The sequence below is a fragment of the Aspergillus nidulans genome, chromosome II (genome assembly GCF_000011425.1).
Source record: "Aspergillus nidulans FGSC A4 chromosome II".
NCBI classification, from domain to species: Eukaryota; Fungi; Ascomycota; class Eurotiomycetes; order Eurotiales; family Aspergillaceae; genus Aspergillus; species Aspergillus nidulans.
The window spans coordinates 471,049-493,480 of NC_066258.1; the positions used below are offsets into that span (position 1 = coordinate 471,049).

Sequence of the window (22,432 nt, forward strand, 5' to 3'; positions counted from 1 at the left end):
ATTCAATGAGCCCTCGTTGTCGCATATCCTCCTCCTCTGAGAACTGCAACGACGTACCCTAAAAACACCGGTAACTGGGCCGAAGCCGCAGGAGTTGGCGTCTCATCCTGGCCCAACGAAAATGGACATTGTTGAGCTATGCCAGAGGCAGGATCCATACTGAATGGGGATATGACCTTGATAGAAGATACGGCATGCTGCTAAGTACTGTGGGCTGAAAACACGACCCCGTGGTGGACCTGGGGATAACACAAGAGCGCTTAAGCTAAGAGTCAAGACCAAGGACCAAGGCTCCAAAGCCAAAGACCACCCCACCAGCGAGCCCACCACTCTCGTTTCCAGCTCTTTCTCTTCTTTGGCAAATACAGCTACAGAGCTCGAACTGGCTGAGGCCTTCGTTGATTGAACCAGCGCTGATGTCCTTCAGAAGCCTGAAATGCTGGTTATTGAGACACTATAAGCGCCACTCTAGCGCCGCCGTGCTCACCGTCATGCTGGAGGTCGATGAAGAATAATAACAGGGCCACGTGGAACTTTAATCTAACAGTGATGACCAAAATCACCTACCGCTCTCGTTAGGGGCGATAGTGCAGCTGTCTGCCTGCCGAACAATATGCTACTCCGGCGCTGCCATGCGTTACGAGTCTCAGCAATAGTACATCGAGTTCGTCACTCAAAGAGATAAGAACGGCACTCGGCAGCTGCAACGCCGCCAATCTCTTTCCCTGCGTCGTTGTATGCATCCGTCAGAGTCTACCCCTCCCCCTGGGACTTACATAAGCTCAATGCGGTTCATTGTCTCCCTTTGGCCTGGCGAAGCTGAGGTTTAGCTTGGAAGCATTCGACGGCGGGCCTTGGGATACCCGCCAGATCTTGCCGACATGATAACTTTCACTTTGAAGCGAGTCTAGAACCAGTCTCAAAAGCCGTGGAGGGTCGGGACAGGCTCGACGCACCATGGGGAATATATACTTGGCTACTGGGACTGGGAACTTTGAAGATCCATAACAACTCTCCTCGATCCATTCTAGCGACAAGACAACCATGGCGTGTCTGATAGTGTCTGGTAAATCTCAGCGGGTAGCCAAAGCAAGTGATTGGTGCTTCAAGTCATTGAGCTTGTCTACGTGAGGAGGAATTGTGTCACGTTCGCTGACTACCACATACAAGGTATACGACTCTGATAAACATTCATTGCATACGGAAAGCAAAGCTGCATCAAGTCCAAGTCGCTTCCCGTGGTCGCCTTAATCCTTGAGCTCTGTTAGAGTGTTGTCAGTCTATTGTTGGACATCGGTGCTTTCTGTACGATTTGTCACTTGAATGCCAATGGTCTGCTCCTCGAACACGGCGAGCCATAGGTCAGTTCAGAGAGAAAACGCTGTGCAGACAGAGATATCCCAGGAATTGATCTCCCAGGGGTCCTTTCAGTACGAATCTAATCCTTTCCATTAGTCGATTTTGTTTGCCAAATCGCTTTGTTGCAGCTAGATAACCCGGGCATACGCGGATGCCTTAATTACCCTGCTACTATAGTGCGCTCTCTGGCTGCTCTGCAGAGAATCTTATTCAGGGAGCATGAGATCTCCATCGCACCTCGCAAGGTATGTGACTTGGAGAAGAGTTTCTAATAATAATAAAATATATTAAAAAGAACAGAGTCCTGACGAATATTGTAGGTCCTCGCTTGATACACTGTTACTGGCCGAAGCTCCTTACATACGCGCGTTGTACAAGGACGTCCCTCGAGAAAGTCACTCGGTATATGGCGCTAGACCTAATCCAGTACATACGCGTAAAACTGACATTAGTAATGACTTACGCTCAGGCCCAGCCTCTTTTGGAGAAACCATCTCTCCTCCTCCACTCGGCCTCTTTTCAGCTCAGTGAGCTCAGGAGCTCACCGATAGTCGATCGATCACTGGGGCCGCTATGATGGCTCAGCCAGCCAGCAGCGCCGCCATGCAGACTCTGCAGCCCCGGCCCACGACGCTAATCGTCGCTTGTCCCGGACGAACCCATGATCTGTGAGACGATCCCTCAGTCGCCCAATGACATCGAGTTTCATATTGAAGCATGTAAACCACCGAGAGAGGCCGGGCGAATCAATGGCTGATTATTCCAGCTCTGCAGATTCATCGTCGTGGCACGGCTGGCTGGTTAAAAGCTGCTGAGCTTCCCCGTTGATGGTACCGAGATCTGGAGTCTACTTTTCCACGGTTCACTTATCTATTCATCCATACGCTTAATATCTAATTAATTCTCTGTTTACCGTTGTTGCGATAATGCCCACCCCTATTCCTCAACCGAAAGGCCTCCCAGTGCTGGGCAACCTGTTTTCTCTCGACTCTAAAAATCCCTGGGGTTCCTTCAACAAGCTCGCGGCCGCATCGCCCTCTAACCGTCCGATCTTCAAAATCAGCATTCTCGGCCATGATATCGTCTTCGTGACTTCCGCAGCTTTACTCGAAGAAATCTGCGACGAGACGCGTTTTCGAAAATGCGTGACGGGGCCGATCGTCCAGATCCGCGACGCAGTCCACGACTCGCTGTTTACGGCTTACCACTCTGAGAGTGAGATTTGGGGAGTCGCGCACCGGATTATGAAGCCTCTTGTTTCGCCAGAGGCGATTGAAGGTGTCTTCAACGAGATGAGAGAGACGACCGATGATTTGATAAAGAAGTGGACGGCGTCATCGAAGCAGCGCGTCAATGTGTGCAATGATCTGGATCGGAGTAACCACGAAGCGAATATGCTTGCCTTCTTTCACCAGAAGGTGTCTATCATGAACGGCACCGAGCCAGCCGTGATCGCCTCCTGCCAGAATGCGACAATGGAGGCTGTGAAGCGCAGCTCGCGCCCGAAATTCCTTACATGGCTTATGGGTCACCAGAAGCGCTACGATTCCGACATCAAGATCATGCGCAATTACGGCGCAGAGATCGTCCGAAAACGCCGCGAGGAATACCCCGACGGCGGACCCAAGGACATGCTGCATGCCCTCCTCCACGGCGTCGACAGTGAAACGGGCAAAAAGCTGTCCGAGAGCCAAGTCCTCGACGAGATCATTAACATCTTCATCGGCAGCGCAACGGCGCCCAACCTCCTCTCCTTTGGGCTATATTATCTCGCCACCAACCCAGACGTCGTCACAAAAGCTCGCGAGGAACTCGACGCCGTTGTTGGTTCCGGCCCCTTCGAGCACGCCCACCTGTCTCAAATCCCCTACACCGAGGGCATCCTTCGCGAATCATTGCGACTCAGCGCCACAGCACCAGGCTTCAACATCGAGCCGATCCCGTCGCCGGGCAATGAGCCCGTCCTTCTCGCCGGCGGCGAATACCAAGTCCCGCGTACGCAACCTCTCATCGCGCTGCTGACCGCCGTCAACCGGGACCCGGAGGTCTTCGAAGACCCCGAATCCTTCAAACCCGAGCGCATGGTCGGTGAGAAATACGATGCTCTTCCGTCAGGCGTGAAAAAAGGCTTCGGAAATGGCAAGCGGCAGTGTTTCGGGACACGGTATGCGTGGGAATGGAGTCTTTTGGTGCTGGCGCGGTTGATTAAAGAAGTGGATTTTGAGCTTGCAGATAAGAAGTATAAGGTGACCAATGAGGGGGTAAACTATAATGGAGCGTTCAGCACCCGCCCAGTCGGCTTTTTTTTGCTTGCGAGTCCGCGTGCGAGTGTGTGACTACCTGAGTTGAGACTGGATCTAGGGAGGGGACTGGGGTCGAGTCTGAGGTTGGTTGGTGATTGATCTAACGATCAGAACCATTGGATTGCGACGAGACGTGACGTGATGAGTTGAGATGCGATGCGATGTGAAACATGAGATACCTATCCATTTACTCCGTGGTGCGAGGAATGTCATCTTAGCTACCCTGACGACCTGCTATGTATGTTCTGCTTAACGGGTTACCCGACGACTTGAACTCTGAATATATGCTGCAATACCAAGCAAATTCTCCAGCTCTCTGACTCCATGATTTTGCTGTGAAGTGCATCGACCGAAAAACCGCCTGGCGCCAGGACAAAGTCAGAACATAGTACCATAGCAGACCAATGGGTCCATCTTTAATGATCAAAGTAAACTCAAGATAATCTCTCTTTGCTTACAAACAAACAGATGGGGACAAAAAAAAAATATGCACCAGCCGGGAGTCGAACCCGAGCCTTTCGCTTGCATGTCACGTGACCTTGGAAGGCGAAAATCCTACCGCTGGACCACTAGTGCTACTTGATGATAAATACGATAAGTTATAGAACATAGCAATTTGTATTTAAGATCATAACGTACAGTCGAACCGACTTATGCAAATCATTGCAAGATTCTCATCAAAACTTCTATAAACGTATCTCGGCATAGCAACCTCCCTAAGAGCCGCCTGGTGGGGGGTGAATATGGAGTGTCCACTTTACTTGTCATTCGCTTTAATCATCCAGGGAGAGGCTCCCTTTTCATCTCTTCAGATGCAGTTCTGGACAACACAGGAAGCCTTCACTGTGCTTCATCCGTGATGGAATACTGCTGTTCTCACGACTACGGTCCACTCGTATATGGACCAGGACTACTACCGTTCTCAAATCGCAAGTCATGAACCGTTTGGGCTACGGGTTGCGGCAACCTGAGAAAAGCCTGGTGTCAAGAGGATGACTGGCAATAATTCAAGCAGCCTGCTGCTCGCGAAGCACAAACTGTTCTCGTACGAGAAAGACATGAGACTCAAAGTTGCATCTCAGTTAAGGGAAGGCTTTTCTGGTGACTTGCTTTATCCTGTTTTGTTCGTGGCTAAATTAGGTAAACGGCCAGAGCAGGCTGAGCTATATCCCCAACGATACCGTACTAGATATCATTTCAATACAGCTTCTCGCTATGGTCCCTCTGCGCATCGTTTATGGATTCGTTGGAGGATGAGCTGAGTAAGTCGCAGAATCACACGATAGTTGGTTCTTAACAGCATAAAATGCAGGAGCAATATATATTTGAGTCCATCTAGCTCACAATCAGCTACTCTATCCTGCGCTGAAGTCCGATATAACCAAGCTGCAGAGCCTTTTTCTCGGTCCTTTCTGACACGGCTACGACTGCAGCTGATGCTATTCTCAAGAGAACTATTGCAATTATCGTCCAGGGGGGAGGGGAAACCACAATATAGCCTGTTATATATATGGCCTCTATAAGTAGCAGCTATTGCGGCCGTCCCGTCCGCATAAAGATATTCGACGGCTGTTCCCTGTCCCGAAACTCCTCGTCCACATCATACTCGCACTCTCCCCCATCCTGCCAGAACCCCAGTTGCCTATAGACATGCCTGCCCATACTCGACCCCTCCAGCACGGCCTCCAGGCCCCCTCGGTGCTTAGCCTCATCAAGCCCCCACTGAACCAACTTTGACGCAACCCCCTGTCTTTGAAACGCCGGGTCAACAACACACAGATCCAGCACCATGACTGCTGGCGAAGAGCTCGACGCGATTTCTTTGACCACCTCAACCCGCCGCTTATGCAGCGAGCGGTCCAGCTGCAGCAAGTATCGCTGTTCAACTGGATTCCCAGGGTAGATCGCCTCTGCATTGATGTCAACTGGCGTGTCTCCGTGTCCAGGTACCATGGACGCCTGCACCCAGATAGCTACCCCGGCGATGACTTCCTCCCCGTTGGCGTCGGCGACGGTAGCCTTGAGAAAGACGGTGTTTGGGTTTCCGTTTCGATCGGTCGTGATAGAAGACCACCTCTCAACCAGCCGACTTATTGCACGCACTTTTCCCTCGGGGGTATCCCACCCGGGATTCATGGCGATCCAGACTCCATCGTGCACCTGAGAGCCGAATGCCGATGCAGAAATGTCGAAGAAGGAAGTAAAGTCGGTGGGGGATGTTATGGGGGACACTTTTATAGTTGGCTTAACTGGGGCCATCTTGGACAGTCTCAACGAGAAGGTTAGGCAGATGGAGTGAATATGTGTTTAGCATGTATTTAGTATAGCTTTTATGGCCGTGTAGTGTATGTGTCCTTAGCGGCGAACCCGGGATTACCCCAATTGTGGGGCAGGGCTTAAGCGTCCATGTCGTTGGCTTACACTATTCATGCCACTGCAGGTACGTTCATATCGGTAGGAATATCAAGCCTATGCTCTCTCACATCACCGTCTTCCTTACGAATCAATACAATGCCGATAAGCTGCGCAATCGCATATATTAGCCATCTGCACTGACTATCATACCTGAGCATCTTAGTACCGGCACCTATCGGTTGTATGTCGGGCGGACTACGTAGTGACATAGCACTTGTTGTAGGAGAGATTTTAGGGGGGAAAAAAAGATCCTATTAAGGCATTCTGGTCTGTAATCTGTCTTACTGGACGTCTTCAGGGTATTTTTGGTATACGAAAGGGCGCCCTCCACGCTTATGAGAGCGGAGTTCCTTTCCTTTTTCCGACCTTGGCCGTATAACAGCTATCTCTACCGCTCTTATTTCTGTGCGCACAGTTTAATGTGATTGTCATGTCGTTAGCAACGCTCAGTCGACTTTGGATACGGCATTGTCTGCCTGCTCCGTCCAGAGTGACCGCAAGCCATCATCCCCCTGAAATGGAACATATTGTCTAGTGCGGAGAGAAGACCAAGAAAAAGACGGCTTCGACTATGCAGGCAGCGTAGCAAGGATGGAAAGTAGGCAGTCATCCGCGTCTTAAAGGGCTCGGCCTATCGATGGCGCAAAATGCTACGCGATTATCATCATACCGACCGGCGACCGCACAGTGCTTAGTGCTCCACGTGTCTGAGGCTCTTCTAGGGGAGATATCCCGTCGCGATATCAGAGCGGGATTGCGACATCAAGCGTATTTTGACTTCGTGTATTGATCTGGGGCGAAAATCTGGGGTAGGGACCTCAAAAACAACGTGTACTGGGCTCTCTCTGGATCGCGGGCGAAGCTGATTTAAGCAGCTGGTGTATTCAGTAGCTCAGAGTCATTCAGAAGGAACCAGAAGACGATTAGAGGCCGGCTGTCGGGTTCAGAACGTTCAGGCTTAGGCGAAAGGCTTTAATGGCCTAATATAAGGCGCACTCAGCTTTTCCGCTCCCAACAAAACGCGGCGCCGCAGCGATCAGATTCAGAGGAAGAACTGCGCCTCTGAGCTGAATCTGGGCCACTCAAGCAGAATACGCTCTAGGCAAAACCCTACGGCTACGTCTTCAGCCATTGAATTGTCGAGCGGCGAAACATGCTGCATACCATCACCCTCAACAGAGCCCAACCACAGAATTCTCAGCGCAAACGCCACAAACAGACTTTTCTCTTGGAAGCATCATAGACCCTGAATACGAACATGTGTGAGACATGAAAAAGTGGAATTCCAGATGCGGTGCACGTTCGGCTTGGACGGGCCCTGAGGAATGTAACGCCTGGCCTGGACCACATTCAAACCGGAGTCCGGCCGTACGCCGGAGATCGTGGAATTATTTCCCGAGCGATATGGTTGCATCAAGCACTCAATCCGTGCCTACAAATGTGGGCATATCTGCGAGCGATGCTAGTGGTTGTTCGCTGTATGTAACTGCGTGATTTTGACAACGGCCTATGCTTCTCGTCGCAAAAGTGGATTAAAGGGGTCGAATAGTGACGACAGCGGCTTAGCCGTACGGAATCAAATTTGGTTTCCTGTACCTTATCTCTCTGTTTCAGCTGGACTAGTCTATGGATGGGGTTTGTAGCATCGGCCGCATTCGGTAGCCTCAGGGCAACGTCGGCCCAATGAGTAGTTATGGTTCGTCTCAGGTACATCAAATAAAATAAAATAAATTCACAGCTGACTTGTGCGTTCGTCCCTCAAATCCTTGAGGGCCAGAATCAAAGTGTCATCGGCCTCTACCGATCATCGAGGGGTGGATCAGGAGCAGACTTCCCTCGTGGGTACGTTGCCTACACAGACGCGGGTCCCCAGCGCAGGCGCCCTAATCCGGCGACAATATCTGGGGTTGGAATGTTCACCTGAAATTGTATCGATGTAGAAGTGCATAGGTCATACACATTTGTGCTGCAAACTGCTCTTCGCAGGTCATGGATAGATACAGGACATTCTGATAGAGGCTGGTATATCTCATTCCATAGTATCGCACCGCAATTGATTTTGATTTTTTTCTTTTTTTTTTTTTTTGGTTGAAAACCCTACCTGCCCGCCTGCAGACACATACAATGCAACAAGCTAGGTGGCGTACTCACAGGTACACTTCTCTAACCACGGCTCATTAGAGCGCTGCTTGCGGCCTTCGTCAGGACAGGACAAAAACCACGGTACGGTCAGGTCAGGTTCGCTTGCGGGCTCGACGATTTCTGACCAGGAGATGTAGCATTAGTTCGGATCCGAGATTGAGATCATGAACGCAGACTGTAGTATCTCAGAGTTGTAGTCTTCTGCTGAAAGTAGGTGTCAACGTCAAATATATAGAGCAAAATCGGTCGAACCTCAGCTATATAAACCTGCCCAGTCACCCTTCATCAGCTGCCTTCCATCACAAGCATCTCAAGCAATTCAGCAATTCAGCAATCCAATCATCCAGCAACAAAGCTTTCAAAGCCAACTCAACTCAACTCATCAAAATGCGCTTCATCGTCTCTCTCCTCGCCTTCACTGCCGCGGCCACCGCAACCGCCCTCCCGGCCTCTGCCGCAAAGAACGCGAAGCTGGCCACCTCGGCGGCCTTCGCCAAGCAGGCTGAAGGCACCACCTGCAATGTCGGCTCGATCGCTTGCTGCAACTCCCCCGCTGAGACCAACAACGACAGTCTGTTGAGCGGTCTGCTCGGTGCTGGCCTTCTCAACGGGCTCTCGGGCAACACTGGCAGCGCCTGCGCCAAGGCGAGCTTGATTGACCAGCTGGGTCTGCTCGGTACGTGATCCCCACTCAGTCGCTCCCGGAGAGGCTGAGGGAAGACGAGCGACGGTCTAGAAATGGTGTGCTAATAGATGCATGTGTGCAGCTCTCGTCGACCACACTGAGGAAGGCCCCGTCTGCAAGAACATCGTCGCTTGCTGCCCTGAGGGAACCACCAACGTACGTCTTTCAGATCTGCTACAAGTGAGGCGATCAAAACTAACATATTCCAGTGTGTTGCCGTCGACAACGCTGGCGCCGGTACCAAGGCTGAGTAAGACGGCTGCCGATGTCGCTGTCTGGACGCTCCTAGGTATCTTGGAGAGAACAGACGGGCTCAAAAAGTCGAGAATGGGTCTTAGTTCTTGCCGTTGATGCAACACGAATAGTAGTAATCAGTACGTTAGTACTATAGTACTAATATAATAATAATAATTGGTGTTGTTCGGATTTGTTTCCTGATTTGTTCTGATTTTTCGCTTGCGGTGCATACCAGCCTACCAGCCTATAGTAGACTATCATAGTTAAACCATATCCTCCCTCCAAGTCCCTCATACTGGCAACCAACACTCAAACACCAACTACCAATCAGATAGGCCCCCTCTTACTCCATCTGAGCCCCAAATCGCTCATCGTGCACCTTCCAAGCCTTGTATGACCTCATCATTGCAGCCCGTACGGCCCCCCATCGCTCAGCTCTCCTATCGCGAGCAGGAAGTGGGAAGTGTGGAAAGTGTGGGGTAATGCGATAGCGCTGCCACCGCTATGCCACGAGCCTTGCTTATTTTCAGGTGGAAAGTTTATTGGGGTCGAATAAGAACTGGGCGTGTTGCCATGGCGTACTTATGCAGTTGCTTACTTGCTTGCTGACCGCAGTTGATGCGTTTGCCATGCCATGTTCATATCGATGTCATGCGGCCAGTGCGTGATTGCTGGACTGTCGTTGACTGTCGTTTTGCTCGAGTCGAATCTCCATGCAGTATCCCGCGTCTGCCCGAGCCCGAGCCGGGCTCGGGCAGACGTTCTCGTTTTCTAAAGCTCTCACTACTGGGCTATATACCTGCAGATGACTACGGGAGACGGTAAAGACGATGGTGTGCTGGCCAGCTAAGTTTCGTGATCCACGCGACCGGCCATTTGTTTGTGGACGGGGGATGCTAGACTGAGAGCAGTTAGAGGATCTGCAGCTAATATATCTCATCTGATTCGGAGAATACCTTAGACTCTTTAGTTCGATGCGCATCCCCCGCTAACCTACTAGTGAGCCGTGCGAGCACGGCCCATCGGATTTACTGGATTTGCTTCTGAGATCAGCTGGCTCGCTCCCCGTATGACTGGCAGTTGACCGCTGGACTGGCACTGGCGGTGACTGAAGCCTCAAGCGTGAAGTACTCAACACTGAAGCACCGAGGCACTGAAGCGGATTAGGGCTTGCGACCGACCCGACCGACCGCGACCACGGAAGACAGAAACGTGGCCCCAGCTACGGGGTCAAAATGCCTGTCGGGCGGGCATTAAGTCAGCCCAGACAAGAGGACTAGGCCGGGCGGAAGGCGACGCCGAGGTGCAGGACGTGGCCTAGTGCCTGACAGTGCAGGGTTCAGGACTTCAGGACTGCCTGCCTATAGGAGGCAGATGCAGCGCAACCCGGTAGGACAGACTCAAGACAAGGCAGTGTGACATCGGGCGCAGACAAGCAGAGCGCACACTGAGTCAGGCACCATGAAGGGCAGCAGCAGCGCCGAAGACCGCAGAAGAGTGGCATCAGAGCGCATGGCTGATAGTGGCCTCAAAGAGGGATGGATAGTCGCATCCCTGTCTGGGCGCAGACCTTGGACTGGACGACAAGACAGCCGCAGCCGATCGCCCGATGACGATCTTCTTCTATGATACCGTAGACTCTATGAAGTATCCTCATCCTCCTGGCCGGAAAAAATAAATAAAATAGGGAACAGTGATCACATTATCCGGAGTCTTGTGACACGTCACTTGCATCCCTGCAGAGCAGTGAATAATGACTTTGGAAGCTTTGTTAGTCAATTTGGAGTCTTGGACCGGGACTATACTAGCTAGCCTGCTAGACTCCTCCCTTGCGTGACCTCAACAGACTGGCTAAAATGGCGAATGCTGGAGACAAAGGCCAAGGCCAAGGGCCAGCACGGAAATTCGACATGTATAAGAATGCCCATTCCATTCACCCCGTCCGTCCTTCATTCCAGTCATCGCGCTCGTCTTCCTCACCTGGAACTTATAATATCTATTCCCTCTCATAGTCTTGACTCCCGGTCGAATTTGTATGACTGCCGTACCGGTCAGTGAGCGACAATGAAACTGGCCCTCTCCCTCTTCCTGCTGTCAGGCAGTCTTGCCCAGTACTCCAACCCGGGCGCCTGCTCCGGCGACTGCTGGGGCCATGACCCGGGCTTCTACCAGCGCGTCTCAGACGGCCGGTATTACCGCTTCTCGACCGGCGGCGGCATCCAGATCCATGCGTCCGATAACCTCGAGGGGCCCTGGGAGGCTGTGGGGGAGGCTTTGCCGGGGGGATCGGTTGTCGATCATGCTGGGAGCACCAATTTATGGGTAGGTGCCACTGCTCGTTTACGTCTGCGACTGTCTGCCAGTGCTCTTGGCCGTGCTTTACCTTGGACAAACAGGCTCAATCGACATGTCCCTGCCTAGAGTGGTTTTGACTTTCTCTCTTTATTCGTCCTCTCTGTTTTCTCTTTTCTCTCTTTCTTCTTCATCCCCTCCATTCATTTGGATTTTCTTTTTTTTTTCTCTTTTTTTTCCTTTTTATTTCTTTTTTTCCTTTTTTTTTTTTTTTTTTCTCTTTTTCTCTTTTTCTTCTTTCTTTTCTTCTTTCTTTCTTTTCTCCTTTTTGCCCTGTGAATGACCGGCGGGACTGGGCCGGCGATTGTTAGTGGCAGTGGTAGCCCTAACTCGATACCCCAGCCCGACCTAGCCAGCATACCCCGGCCCCATGCATTATTGCATCCCCGCACGATCAGAAAGATCGACATCCCACCCTTGCTATTGGGACCATGGATCTCTTGGACGATATGCTGATAGTATGATGTAAACACAGGCCCCAGACATCCACTATGAAGCCTCCACAAATCTCTACTACATGTACTATTCCGTCTCAACGCTTGGCTCCCGCGACAGTGTCATTGGCGTCGCAACCAGCCCAAACCTGCAGCCTAACTGGACCGACCACGGCGCCCTCTTCAGATCCCAAGCTGGCGGAAACTACAACGCCATCGACGCCAACTGGGCGTCGATCGGCGGCTCGCCAATCCTCACATTCGGCTCGTACTGGAACGGCATCCACCAGCTCCCGCTCGCAGGCCCGCTGAGCCTTGCGGACGGGGCGACCCCGACCCAGATCGCATATAATAGCTCGGGCAACCATGCGATCGAGGCGGGCTTTGTGTTTTATAGACGGGGTTGGTACTATTTGACCTTCTCGAGTGGGCGGGCAGGCAGCTACGATACGAATCCGCCGGCGACGGGCGAGGAGTATCGTATTGTCGTCTGTCGGAGTGCGAGTGGCACCGGTGATTTTGTATGTATCTCCTATCCTTTTCTTTTCTATCCTTTGTTTTCTTCTGAAACGGAGTCGCTAATCGTTCTCGCTGCGCAGGTCGACAAGAGCGGCCGTTCCTGCCTGACCGACAACGGAGGCACGACAATCCTCGCTTCGCACGGCAACGTATACGGACCCGGCGGCCAGGGCGTCTTCGAAGACAGGACCCGCGGCTGGGTGCTGTACTACCACTATGCGAATCCCGACATTGGCCTCTCGACGGGCCAGTACCAGTTCGGGTGGAACGTGCTGCAGTGGGCGGACGGGTGGCCGAGTGTCTAACGGCCGTTCTTTATCACCCTATTGAGGTATATTTGGCTTGAGGGGGCTGGTATGGTTATGCAAATATCTATTTTGTTTCTGCTTATATCCGGGATGGACAGAACTGCGTGAGTGAGTGAGGTTTTGATACCCGTACCCACCTACCTATATTGTTCATACTACAAACCCGAGTACATATTGTACTTATCTGTACTGCTGTTGATATTTCGTTGCATTGCATCGCATCACTCGTGTACATAGTTAAGAGCCCCCTCAATGCCGCTGCTCTCTGAAGTAATGGCTAGGCCGTATTCCAGGGACGGGCAGTCGTCCGTCAAATATTGGCTTTAATGAACCGGCTCAGCGAGTTCGGCACCGCGTGGCATTCATGTCTACACTTAATCAGTGATAGCATTATCTAGTTGAGCGAAGATGACTCGTTCTTACGATCATCATATTGTAGGGGTTAGGGCTTGAGCACTCGTGCTGATGGGAATGTCTGTCTGCGCTAATATGTACTGCTTTATCCCAAGTGCCTCCATATAAGGAAACACTAAGGGAAGGAAAGAGGCGTACCTCACTAAGCGCTGGTTAAAAGAAAAGGACTGGGAATGAGCTGATATCATGATTCAGGGTATGAGCCCTAGAAGCACGGTATGTAGGTTATCTTGGCTCCTACTGGCTGCTAACTACAAATCTAATCTGAGTAAGATTGGGGTTTTGTCCAGCATGTGCCAACTTTCCAGGCCTGCGACTGGACTCACTATCAGGAAAGGATGTCCCATTCTCACTAAGCCTCAGTCCATCTTCAATCAACCACTGCGCGCAGATCGAAAGAGGTTCTCAATCCACATCGTCTGATAAGAGCCGAATCCGCGCATGCTCTTGTACTTATTTTTAAAGTCTTCCTTTTCCAAGATTTCAAGAGTCTCAGCCGAATGCAGCGGCCTATATAGGTCCCCCTCTACTTCTTCCTCCGCCTGACGATATCTCGGCATCAGAAGCGAAAGCCTCGTATGCGATGTCTCCCCAGCCCCTAGTTTCCCAAGTACAGACCCCATATGCCTCTTGCGATGCGGATGCCTCATATAATCATTCTCCCTCCGCAGCAGCTCGAATTCAACCTCTTCTGCTCTTCCCAATTCCATCTTCCCGCTCTGGTCTCTAGCCAGAAGCAGTCGTTTATACCTTACCTCTTCGATTGCTAAGTTCACATCCCTCCATTCGAAGCATTCATTCCAATACTTTTTAAGCTGGTCTTCATCGGGCACCGTAACAAGCTGCGCCATCCAGTGCAGATCCGATGGCGCGGGTAGATAGCCCAAATATCGCTTTACATGGAGAAGGATTGTCTTCCATCCGTCTTTTCTCGGGCTCGACCGACATTCCCACCGGAAGGTCGTCTTGCACCCAGGGAACTGGCAGCAAGCATTCGCCTTGTCATCCTTCCATATCCTGAGGATATAATCTGCAGTAGCATCATCAAATTCTTTCTGTCCCATCTTGCGGCGATATTCCTCCCTCAATTCCTCAATTGAAGGCGTATCGTTCCTATTCCTCGATCTGGAAACAGACTCGCAATAACTTTTGATAACTAAGTTATCACCTAGCCTCGTATGCGGACATGTGGGAATGTCGAACCCGCGCAGGATCCGCGCAATTTCGGCCCTGCTTACTCTAAGATCGAAGTCGGAGCCCTTCTCATTCGGGGTTGAGTCGGAACCAATGTCGGGGAGTGACAGGATCTCGTACGAGGCGCAGACGGCGAATTCCCGGTCATTTATTGGTTCCTTGCGTCCAAACCGGACGATGGAGCCTGAGTTCAGCCGCGGCGGTTTGCTATTGCTAGAATATGGCCGTGGCAACCAATAGTCCTGGTTAGTTGCGTCTTGGTAGCTAAGGAATTGTTCGGGCTCGATGTAGAGGCTTTTCCGGGTAGCTGTACATTTGCGGATGACTGGGGAGTGGGAGAGTTCGTCCGTATCAAAGTATTTGTGCCTGTGGATAGTGCGACACCCAGCGCAGTAGGCGTGGTCTTTGAAGGAGATGCCGTCGCGGGCTAGGGCTGAGCGGAGGGAGAATATTGCTTTTGTGTCTAGGGAAGGGCAGAGAGGTGCGAAGGTATAGTTGAGGTAGCGGCAGGATAGAGAGAAGACATGTTTTGATGGAGGAGGTAGGAGGTCAAAGATGGAGAGGAGGAGTTCTGTTGGGAGGGAGAGGAGAGTGGTCATTATGTCGTTGTAATTTGGACAGGACTATTGGATATCGCTATTAAAGTTAAATATGCTATAGCGAGGGTCTATATCAGCTTGAATGGTGATGCCTATCATTTGGACACCTTGTCATGAAATAGGCAGCTGAGGCTGTGTCCAATGACTCAATGGATCTAAACTAGAACAGCTGCTCACTATACGAGATGGTGATCCCTATATGCCGAATGGAAGTTTGAATCAAAAGCATAATCATGATAATTATTGACTTAAAGAGTGACTACGACAAACTATGCACTGCTTGCTGGCTGATCGACTTAGGCAGCCTTCATACTAAAGCTTCTAGGCAGAAGCCACCTCCAGCCGGTGAAAACCGCCTTCAGCAGCAACCTGCTCCTGCAATTTGGCCATCCGCTTCTGATCACCGAGCGGATCAGTCGAATCCTTGTCCAGAGTCCAAGAAAGGTACTCGTTCGTGTAGTTCGGCACGAACTCGGCATCCAAGATTCCCAACCGCTTGCCGTAGTTCGTAACCTTGTTCCAGTCGCGCTGAACGTTCTTCAAGTCGCGGCTAAAGTACGCAAACGAGCGCTCAAAGATCTTTCTGTTGACAGGAGTTCCCATGATGGGCTTCATGTCAACGTACTCCTCGTACGCCTTCGCCGGCTCAGCAAGGACATAGTCAGTGGCACGCTTAACGGCGTTCATGAACTTCTTAACCTTTTCAGGGTTCGCGGCAATAAAAGCATCATTGGCAATGTACAGGATCGAGCAGAAGCAGCAGCATCCTAGCTCAGCGAGCTGGTCAATGCGGAGCATCTGCACGTCTGTACGGGGACGGTTCTGCGACGCGAGCCACTCGGCGAGCTCGACCATTTGCACATTCTCGAGGCCGATACCGGCGTCGATGGTGCCGTTGATGATAGCCTTTGTCACGTTCATACCGCAGCGAACGGCGGTGTAGTCATCGGCAGTCATGCCGTAGTACTTGGTGAGTTCGTCAATTTGGATCTTGCCGAATTCGCCGACGTAGCCAATCCTCTTGCCCTTCAGGGAGCGGAAGTCTTCGGTGATTCCGCTGTCCTTCAGGTAGACAACTCCAGTGAACGGCTCGTCGAGGAGGGAGCCAATAGATGTCACGGGGAAGTTGCGGGCTTTGGCCTGCAGCAGGTTAGTCATGTTCATTGAACCATGGCGATTGTCATACAGCAAGAGTGTGAATCATGGCCTTGAAGCCCATGTCAACCTTGCCACTGCCGATGATCTCGGTGACATCGGATGGGTCGTTGGGCTCGAGTAGAGCAACCTTGAGACCTTCCTCCTTGAAGAATCCCTTGCTTTGGGCGAGGTACAGGGGGGCGTGGTACGGGGTCGCGTGCCTAAGCAAAACGACACCTTAGCACTATTCTCGCAGGGAAACAAAAATATAAAGCAAGCTGTACCAGTTAGTCAAGAACGTGATCTTGTCAGTAGACATCTTGGCAAATTTCGATCAGATAGGATCAGATCGGGTGACTAGAAGTTGTCAGCATGAGAGACTATGCTCTCTTCCTTTCAAAAAGGGGGCAATCAATGCAACGCATGTCCTTTCGCTAGTATTATCTAGATCAAGTTATGACAGTATAATCTCAGAACGACCGGGTTTGACCCCGGCCGAACACCTGTCATGCGGATGCAGTGACTGTTTGGATAATCTGTACGATACCTTGACCCGTCTGAACCCATAGCGAAAGTCCGTCACATTATGGCTCCGTACCAATCGAAATATTGGTGGTGGCTTGATCGAGATTCTGAATGTGAAGATTGAGAAGTGTGCAGTTGGGAGGGAGAGAGGAGGAAGAGGGGTAGCAATAAATACCCCGCTGTCACCCCACTGCTGACTTCATACAGGTTAGCAACCACTAAAAGCCGATCACCGCGTCTCACTGAGCTAAAAAACTCAGGGACCGTCATTCGCTGGCCGGGTTCAATCGGAAGACTGCGATCCGCAATCACAAGACAACGTGCAGGGACTGTGGCCTGCCCAGCCCGATATCGGTAAGTTTTCAGACGTGTGTGCTGGAGCTTCCTTTAAGCTTGGTTGTGGATCTGCAAGTGATGAACAATGGATAGTATAATTTGAGGCATATAAAAACAAATGTACTAGGCTGGAACTCCAGCTTTGTTCGAAGCAATATGAACAGACAGGACATTACAAGTATGCTAACATGCGAGTGCGAACAAAGAATAAACTCCATGCTAGCTGGATTGACCCCCGTTTATGGATATCCGGTCAAGAGGTGAAGACGGTCGGTCGGACTTCTTCGTCCGAAGGGTGAGAGGGTAAAAGTGGTCTTCCGCATCATCTTCCTCGCTTGTTCTGATGCTGAATTAGCTCGAGCTTCCTAGGTAGATGTGCAGGACTTACGGAAGGCGCCATGCAACATAGTCTTCGGTCGAGAGACCCTCCTTGACTTCTTGCAGTGATGCGAAATCACCGGGTGTCATCATACCAGAGCGATCGCGTGGTGATCCGGGAACCGACAATGGTCGCGATATCTTCTGCTCTGTCCCGCCAATAACGTCAAAGTAATCTTCCTGGTTGTCGAAAGACGAGGGGTATGCTGCACGTAGTCAGTAAGCAAACAAAGAATAACCCGGGCTGCGAGAAATACCTCGTCGAAGAGCCAACTGCCGAGCTTTGACATATTCCAAGCCCATGCGCTTCCAGTCCAGCAGGTCGCTGAGACGTTCCGTACGGTTACGCTGGTTGATGCGTTGCCGTCGGCTCTTGAGGGTGAAGTTGTACATGAAATCGGTCAGCTGGTTGACTGAATCGTCTACGCCCTTCATCCGGCGGTCCACAATATAAATGCCGTAGTCCGAGGAGTTCTCAATAAGCTCCTCCATATAGCATCCGAAGCCCGAGAGATTGGTTGTAATGCTGGGAACTCCCATGACTGTACATTCCGCGGGAGTGTAACCCCAGGGCTCATAGTAAGACGGGAAGACTCCAAGGTGTGTACCACGAACAAAGTCATCGTAGTCCAAAGGCAACACTGGGTTAGATGAGTTGAGGAATTCTGGATGGAAAACGATTTTGACGCGATCAGAAGATTGATTGAAGAGCTGGACACGCCGGATCTGGTTAAGGATCGGATCCTCGGAGTCATTGATCATGTTATGAGTAACGATTGGAGGAAGAGTATGACGTTTCATGGCGAAAAGCCTACGTCGCAGGAGGACGCGGTCTTGGCTGGTGATAAGGTCTTTCTCATCCGGCATATTGTCACCCTCCTTCCAGGCTAGACACCGCTCGTACATGCGCTTTCCAATGCCTTGCTCGATCATATGAATCGTGTCGCGAAGCGACTTGACAACCGCTTGGCCTTTTAGTGACTCGACAGTGAGTGACGAGGTCTGCGCTGGCATGATGATGAATGCTACAACCGTGGTCTTCGATCCGCTGGACTTGAGACGATGATTGAGACGCGCCAGCCCTTCGATAAACATGTCAACACCCTTGTTGCGAAATTCGTACCGACCGGATGTAAATACGTAAAGAGTATCGTCAAAATCAAAGTCATTGTGTCCATAGAAATGCCCTCTGACAAATTCATTGATCTTCTCTTTTGACTGGGAGTGCAGGTTTTGGAACTCATGAACCGCCGAGAACTTCTTGACATTCAATCCGTTGGGCAGCACACCGTCTGGTTTCCGCTTGAGGAGATGCTCACTCTCAAAAGCAGTGATGTGGGAGACGGTGGTGAACACATCCGCCGAGTGTGCAGCGGCTCGTTCTATACAGTATCGATGGTAGATGCCTCGTTTACCAGCCTCCGCATCCACGTCAAAGTACTGCAGATTATTGTAAAAGTCAACCGAACCCGCACAGAGATATCGACCGAGTAGTGTCGCGTGAGTTGTAAAAATAGTTGTTAGGTCCATATGCCTTTTCTTGGTCAAAGGAAGAGCGACACCCGCGAGCCACTCGTGGAAGTGAGCAACAACTGCACGACGGCGCTCGTGAGCAATATACTGCTCCAGGTTAGTAGTTGGAGCCAATTAGTTGCAAAGAGTATGTACCTCGCCCAAGAACCATGCCACCAAATATCCAAAAACAATCGCCTCATTCGTCTCATGATCCGAAGCAGGGGAAGGAATACCGGCAGTATTCCACAGATCACCCTTCCATTCGTCCAAGTATTTGTATCCGGTGCCGGTGTCTATGAGAAGCACACGCGGCGCACCCTCAATGAGCCAGCGACCGTAGACCATTTCAATGCCGCGCTCCTTCATCGACTGCATCGTCTCTTTCATCGCAGGACTAGACGGTGTGAGCTCCTCGACCTCCACAGCTGCAGAATTGCGGTTCAAAGGCCCGATCAGAGTGTAGCGCTCGCCATACTCGGCGGTAGTGACGGGGGCTTTGGACTTAAGCACCGAGTAGATACCGCCAACGCGATTGGCAACTTCAGTCGCGATCTCGAAGAGCATATGGTTGCGGACATCGCGCCTTGGAGGGTCTTGGTCATCAGCCATGGTGACGGTATTTCTGAAGCTGCAACGATGAAGCTGCGCAGCGGCAATGTGGCCAGGATACTGAAAGAAGAGAGGAAAATGAAGGGGATGTCAATGTGAGAAGTTCCCTTCGTGAAAAAGGAGCACACAGGCAGGTTCAGGAGTGCGCTGCCTTGGCCAGGCGTGTGGGGGAAATCGAAACTGGGTGGCGGGGAAACTGAGCTTGTAGCTGGGTCTAGACGGGAGGAACCTGGCCCTGGACAAGAATCTTGCTTTGGGGCGAAAAGTAAGCCAGAAAAAAATAGAAACGTTTCTCTCGATCACTGAGAAACACTCTGCTAAGATCAAAAATTGAGAGAAGAAATGAGAAGAAGAAAACGGGGAGCTGGCTTTATCCGGCAGAGGCGGTTGCACGGACTCCAGACCCTGGCTGTGGAAGGCTCAGTGACGATACCTTGGAGGGAATAGCAGAGCAACCCCTCCTCGAGCTGCCCAATAGTTAATGGTTAGATCACCCGACCAGTTGACCATCAGCCTACATACATGAATGCAATGGATTGAGTGCTTGTCGTGCTTTCTTCGTGGCGGCGTTGCGTTGCACCTCAGGCGGATGGCCTTGCTCCGTACCGTTGGGATCTGAGCACATACCTACGGTTACGGTTGGGACGCGGCATAGAGAGGACTTCAAATGTCTACAAAGCTGGTTACCGGTTCCACAGCGGCAGAAATACGGAAATCTAAACCATACTCTCATAGAGAGTTTCTCGTGTCGAATTGAGTTCCTGTGACCTTTCATGACGCCCTCCACGATGTCTGGGGAAGCTCTATAGCCGTGACGTCATGTCTCCAGTCCCACCTGTCAAGTAAAACCAATCAGTACACGCTCCTTCACACCACACCATTGAAGATCACTACTGCTGAGGATCATTACTGGGAAACTGGCAACTGGGATTACTGTCTTCAAGCGTCCAGATACCAAGCTTGAAAACGCCCGGCGATGGATAGTGCAAGCCAGGCAGGCCAATTGGAAAATCACCCTGCCACTTGCTTCGTACTTCGATATTATGCAGCCAGATATGCATAGCCACAGACTTTGCGAACTGCGCGCAATCCAGCATGGGTAATAGTATAAAGCAATGAGCGCATGATGAAGTCTGGTGGAGTTCATATACATCTCTTACATTCTACGCCTGACTCCGAAAACGAAATCAACTTGGGAGCGGGCAGCAAGCTAGTGCTGCTTCTCGCGCAAACTCATATTACTATGCGTACTCGGGGTTCTCACGAGCCCCGGCCTACCAGTGCTGCTACCAGGACTAGCTAGTGAGTTCTGCCAACTTGGGCGATTGCTCATGCCTGGATATAGGAAATCTGGAGATAGCAAAGCCGGCGACAGTCGCGGATTATCCAGGTCCGAGATCTCAACATCGCTATCATCACTCTCCGTATCACTTGCAATGTGTAAGCCAACCTCGCGTCCCTCGTTCCCGTAGTAGTCCTCCCAGTTGTCTTCCTCGTCCTCGCCCCGGTGACCGGGATACAAGTAGCGATACCGGCGCAGCCGGACACATCGACAGCTCCGGAGACAAATTGCCCAACAGCGACGGCCGAAGAAGTAGATGCAGGCACCGAGTCCGATTGCCGCGCAGCAAATCGCGAAGAAGATGACTTCGAAATGATCTGTTTCGGCATCGCTAGATTGCGGAGGTGGATTGTTTGAGTGGACTATTGTCGCATTGAAGGGGAGGACAGCCGACGTGCCGATGATTTGGCCCTCCTTGTCCAGTGCGCGAACGCGGAGGTACGGTTGTTTTGTATGGAACGGTATGTGGATGATGGTTTCAAACCCACTTTTTGGGACTTTAGTGATGGCCGAGAAGTAATAATCTGTCTTGCCAGAGCTCGGATGATCGTCGGGCTCGGATTCGTCCGGCTTGGTATTGTGAATGGGAAGTGCGACTCGTGCACCCTCAAGGACCCAGCTCCTGACCTCCGTCGCACCATTCCAGCTAACAGCTGCCTCGTGCCCGTTGATCTCAAAGGCCGGTGTCGTGTCCGGTTTGCCTATCCAGGGATGTTTCCTAACGCGATACGAGGCCGGGCTTCCGGTGCCAAAGCTAGATATGGAGCCGAACTGGGTGTGGCACATGGGGACACCCATCTTGCTGAACTCGGTCCACGCTGCGCCATTGCGGCCGTAAGAAACGAGGACGTGTCCGTTATCCAGAACCTGGACAGAGCCATCTGATTGAGGTTGCGATTCTGGAGTGACCCCAGCGTGTCCGAATGCGCGAAACTCGCTGCGCAGCGAAACGTTCCTGTTCGACTGGTCCACGTCGATGATGAGGCCTCGATTGACTTTGTCTCCGGGAGTCGTATTATCTAAAAGCGTCACTGCTTTGTCGTCGTGGAAGTGCGCATCGTGTGGCCAGGCGAATGTCGAGGCCCTTCCCGAGGACAAATCGTCAAAATCGGTGTGATTCCCGCCGAGTCGCCAGATAATCTCGCCAGTACGGCCATCGAGGTATGTGAGGTGGTCGGTGTGAAGAGCCGATATGAGATAGTTGCCCTTGGCGTCTTTATCAATGCTGTGGAGGTGGAAGAAGTCCCAGGGGTTGCCGTAACTCCAGCCTGGAGTGCCAGACGGCTTCTCGACATCAGTGAAATTGAAATGCTTTGAAGCGCGCCACTGAAACAGTACTCTGTTCGTTTCAATGTCGACTTCCACAAAGCCACTGTCCCAGATCCAGCCCCTCTCTGGCCCACGGACCGCGCGCAGATCGGCTGAGATAATGTCGTAAACGGTGAAGAGCGCCGTGTCGTTGCGAGTGATCTGGAATTCATGCCAATCGGTGAATGCACTGCTTGGGCCACGGATCTGATAGCGCTCAATGTATTGCTGATCGAGCTGTTCCGGTTTAGTCAGAAAAAAAAAAAAAAAAAAAGAGAGAACAAAAAAAAAAAAAAAAAAACACAGAAAACTAAAAAAAAA

General features: G+C 51.4%; 7 protein-coding genes across 7 annotated transcripts, besides 1 other annotated feature; 3 read left to right on the top strand and 4 right to left on the bottom strand.

Moving 5' to 3' along the window:
- Positions 1-22,432: part of a sequence feature (contig 1.138 895..39791(1)) that runs on past the window's edge.
- On the top strand, positions 2,286-3,937 carry ANIA_08004 (protein CYP541B1; the record flags this gene model as incomplete). Its single annotated transcript, XM_676181.2, has 1 exon — positions 2,286-3,937. One exon carries the CDS (start codon positions 2,286-2,288, stop codon positions 3,693-3,695), a length of 1,410 nt encoding a protein of 469 aa, XP_681273.1. The 3' UTR covers positions 3,696-3,937.
- Positions 5,171-5,950, bottom strand: ANIA_08005 (protein ngn9). The gene has a single exon (XM_676182.2). The coding sequence runs from the start codon at positions 5,919-5,921 to the stop codon at positions 5,193-5,195; it is 729 nt and encodes a 242-aa protein (XP_681274.1). The 5' UTR covers positions 5,922-5,950; the 3' UTR covers positions 5,171-5,192.
- dewA (hydrophobin dewA) lies at positions 8,534-9,339 on the top strand. Its single transcript, XM_676183.2, has 3 exons — positions 8,534-8,895; positions 8,987-9,060; positions 9,114-9,339. The coding sequence occupies exons 1-3, from the start codon at positions 8,607-8,609 to the stop codon at positions 9,156-9,158; spliced, it is 408 nt and encodes a 135-aa protein (XP_681275.1). The 5' UTR covers positions 8,534-8,606; the 3' UTR covers positions 9,159-9,339.
- ANIA_08007 (protein abnC) lies at positions 11,176-13,113 on the top strand. The gene is made up of 3 exons (XM_676184.2): positions 11,176-11,463; positions 11,969-12,448; positions 12,527-13,113. The coding sequence occupies exons 1-3, from the start codon at positions 11,206-11,208 to the stop codon at positions 12,749-12,751; spliced, it is 963 nt and encodes a 320-aa protein (XP_681276.1). The 5' UTR covers positions 11,176-11,205; the 3' UTR covers positions 12,752-13,113.
- ANIA_08008 (uncharacterized protein) lies at positions 13,543-14,961 on the bottom strand (the record flags this gene model as incomplete). The annotated part of the gene is made up of 1 exon (XM_676185.1): positions 13,543-14,961. The coding sequence occupies one exon, from the start codon at positions 14,959-14,961 to the stop codon at positions 13,543-13,545; it is 1,419 nt and encodes a 472-aa protein (XP_681277.1).
- ANIA_08009 (4-amino-5-hydroxymethyl-2-methylpyrimidine phosphate synthase) lies at positions 15,178-16,749 on the bottom strand. The gene is made up of 3 exons (XM_676186.2): positions 16,383-16,749; positions 16,148-16,319; positions 15,178-16,101 (listed from the first exon to the last, which is right to left on the bottom strand). Exons 1-3 carry the CDS (start codon positions 16,415-16,417, stop codon positions 15,283-15,285), a joined length of 1,026 nt encoding a protein of 341 aa, XP_681278.1. The 5' UTR covers positions 16,418-16,749; the 3' UTR covers positions 15,178-15,282.
- Positions 17,033-19,754, bottom strand: ANIA_08010 (glycogen (starch) synthase). Its single transcript, XM_676187.2, has 4 exons — positions 19,006-19,754; positions 17,595-18,957; positions 17,348-17,543; positions 17,033-17,299 (listed from the first exon to the last, which is right to left on the bottom strand). The coding sequence occupies exons 1-4, from the start codon at positions 19,459-19,461 to the stop codon at positions 17,179-17,181; spliced, it is 2,136 nt and encodes a 711-aa protein (XP_681279.1). The 5' UTR covers positions 19,462-19,754; the 3' UTR covers positions 17,033-17,178.

Coding starts and splice junctions, on each gene's coding strand:
- ANIA_08005 (XM_676182.2), bottom strand. CDS start 5,921: ATGGCCCCAGTTAAGCCAACTATAAAAGTGTCCCCCATAACATCCCCC.
- dewA (XM_676183.2), top strand. CDS start 8,607: ATGCGCTTCATCGTCTCTCTCCTCGCCTTCACTGCCGCGGCCACCGCA. Junction 8,896..8,986: donor TGACCAGCTGGGTCTGCTCG/GTACGTGATCCC, acceptor GCATGTGTGCAG/CTCTCGTCGACCACACTGAG. Junction 9,061..9,113: donor GCCCTGAGGGAACCACCAAC/GTACGTCTTTCA, acceptor AACATATTCCAG/TGTGTTGCCGTCGACAACGC.
- ANIA_08010 (XM_676187.2), bottom strand. CDS start 19,461: ATGGCTGATGACCAAGACCCTCCAAGGCGCGATGTCCGCAACCATATG. Junction 18,958..19,005: donor TGGCATGGTTCTTGGGCGAG/GTACATACTCTT, acceptor AACCTGGAGCAG/TATATTGCTCACGAGCGCCG. Junction 17,300..17,347: donor TATGTTGCATGGCGCCTTCC/GTAAGTCCTGCA, acceptor ATTCAGCATCAG/AACAAGCGAGGAAGATGATG.
- ANIA_08009 (XM_676186.2), bottom strand. CDS start 16,417: ATGTCTACTGACAAGATCACGTTCTTGACTAACTG. Junction 16,320..16,382: donor ATCACGTTCTTGACTAACTG/GTACAGCTTGCT, acceptor CGTTTTGCTTAG/GCACGCGACCCCGTACCACG. Junction 16,102..16,147: donor CCATGATTCACACTCTTGCT/GTATGACAATCG, acceptor AACCTGCTGCAG/GCCAAAGCCCGCAACTTCCC.
- ANIA_08007 (XM_676184.2), top strand. CDS start 11,206: ATGAAACTGGCCCTCTCCCTCTTCCTGCTGTCAGGCAGTCTTGCCCAG. Junction 11,464..11,968: donor CTGGGAGCACCAATTTATGG/GTAGGTGCCACT, acceptor ATGTAAACACAG/GCCCCAGACATCCACTATGA. Junction 12,449..12,526: donor CGAGTGGCACCGGTGATTTT/GTATGTATCTCC, acceptor CTCGCTGCGCAG/GTCGACAAGAGCGGCCGTTC.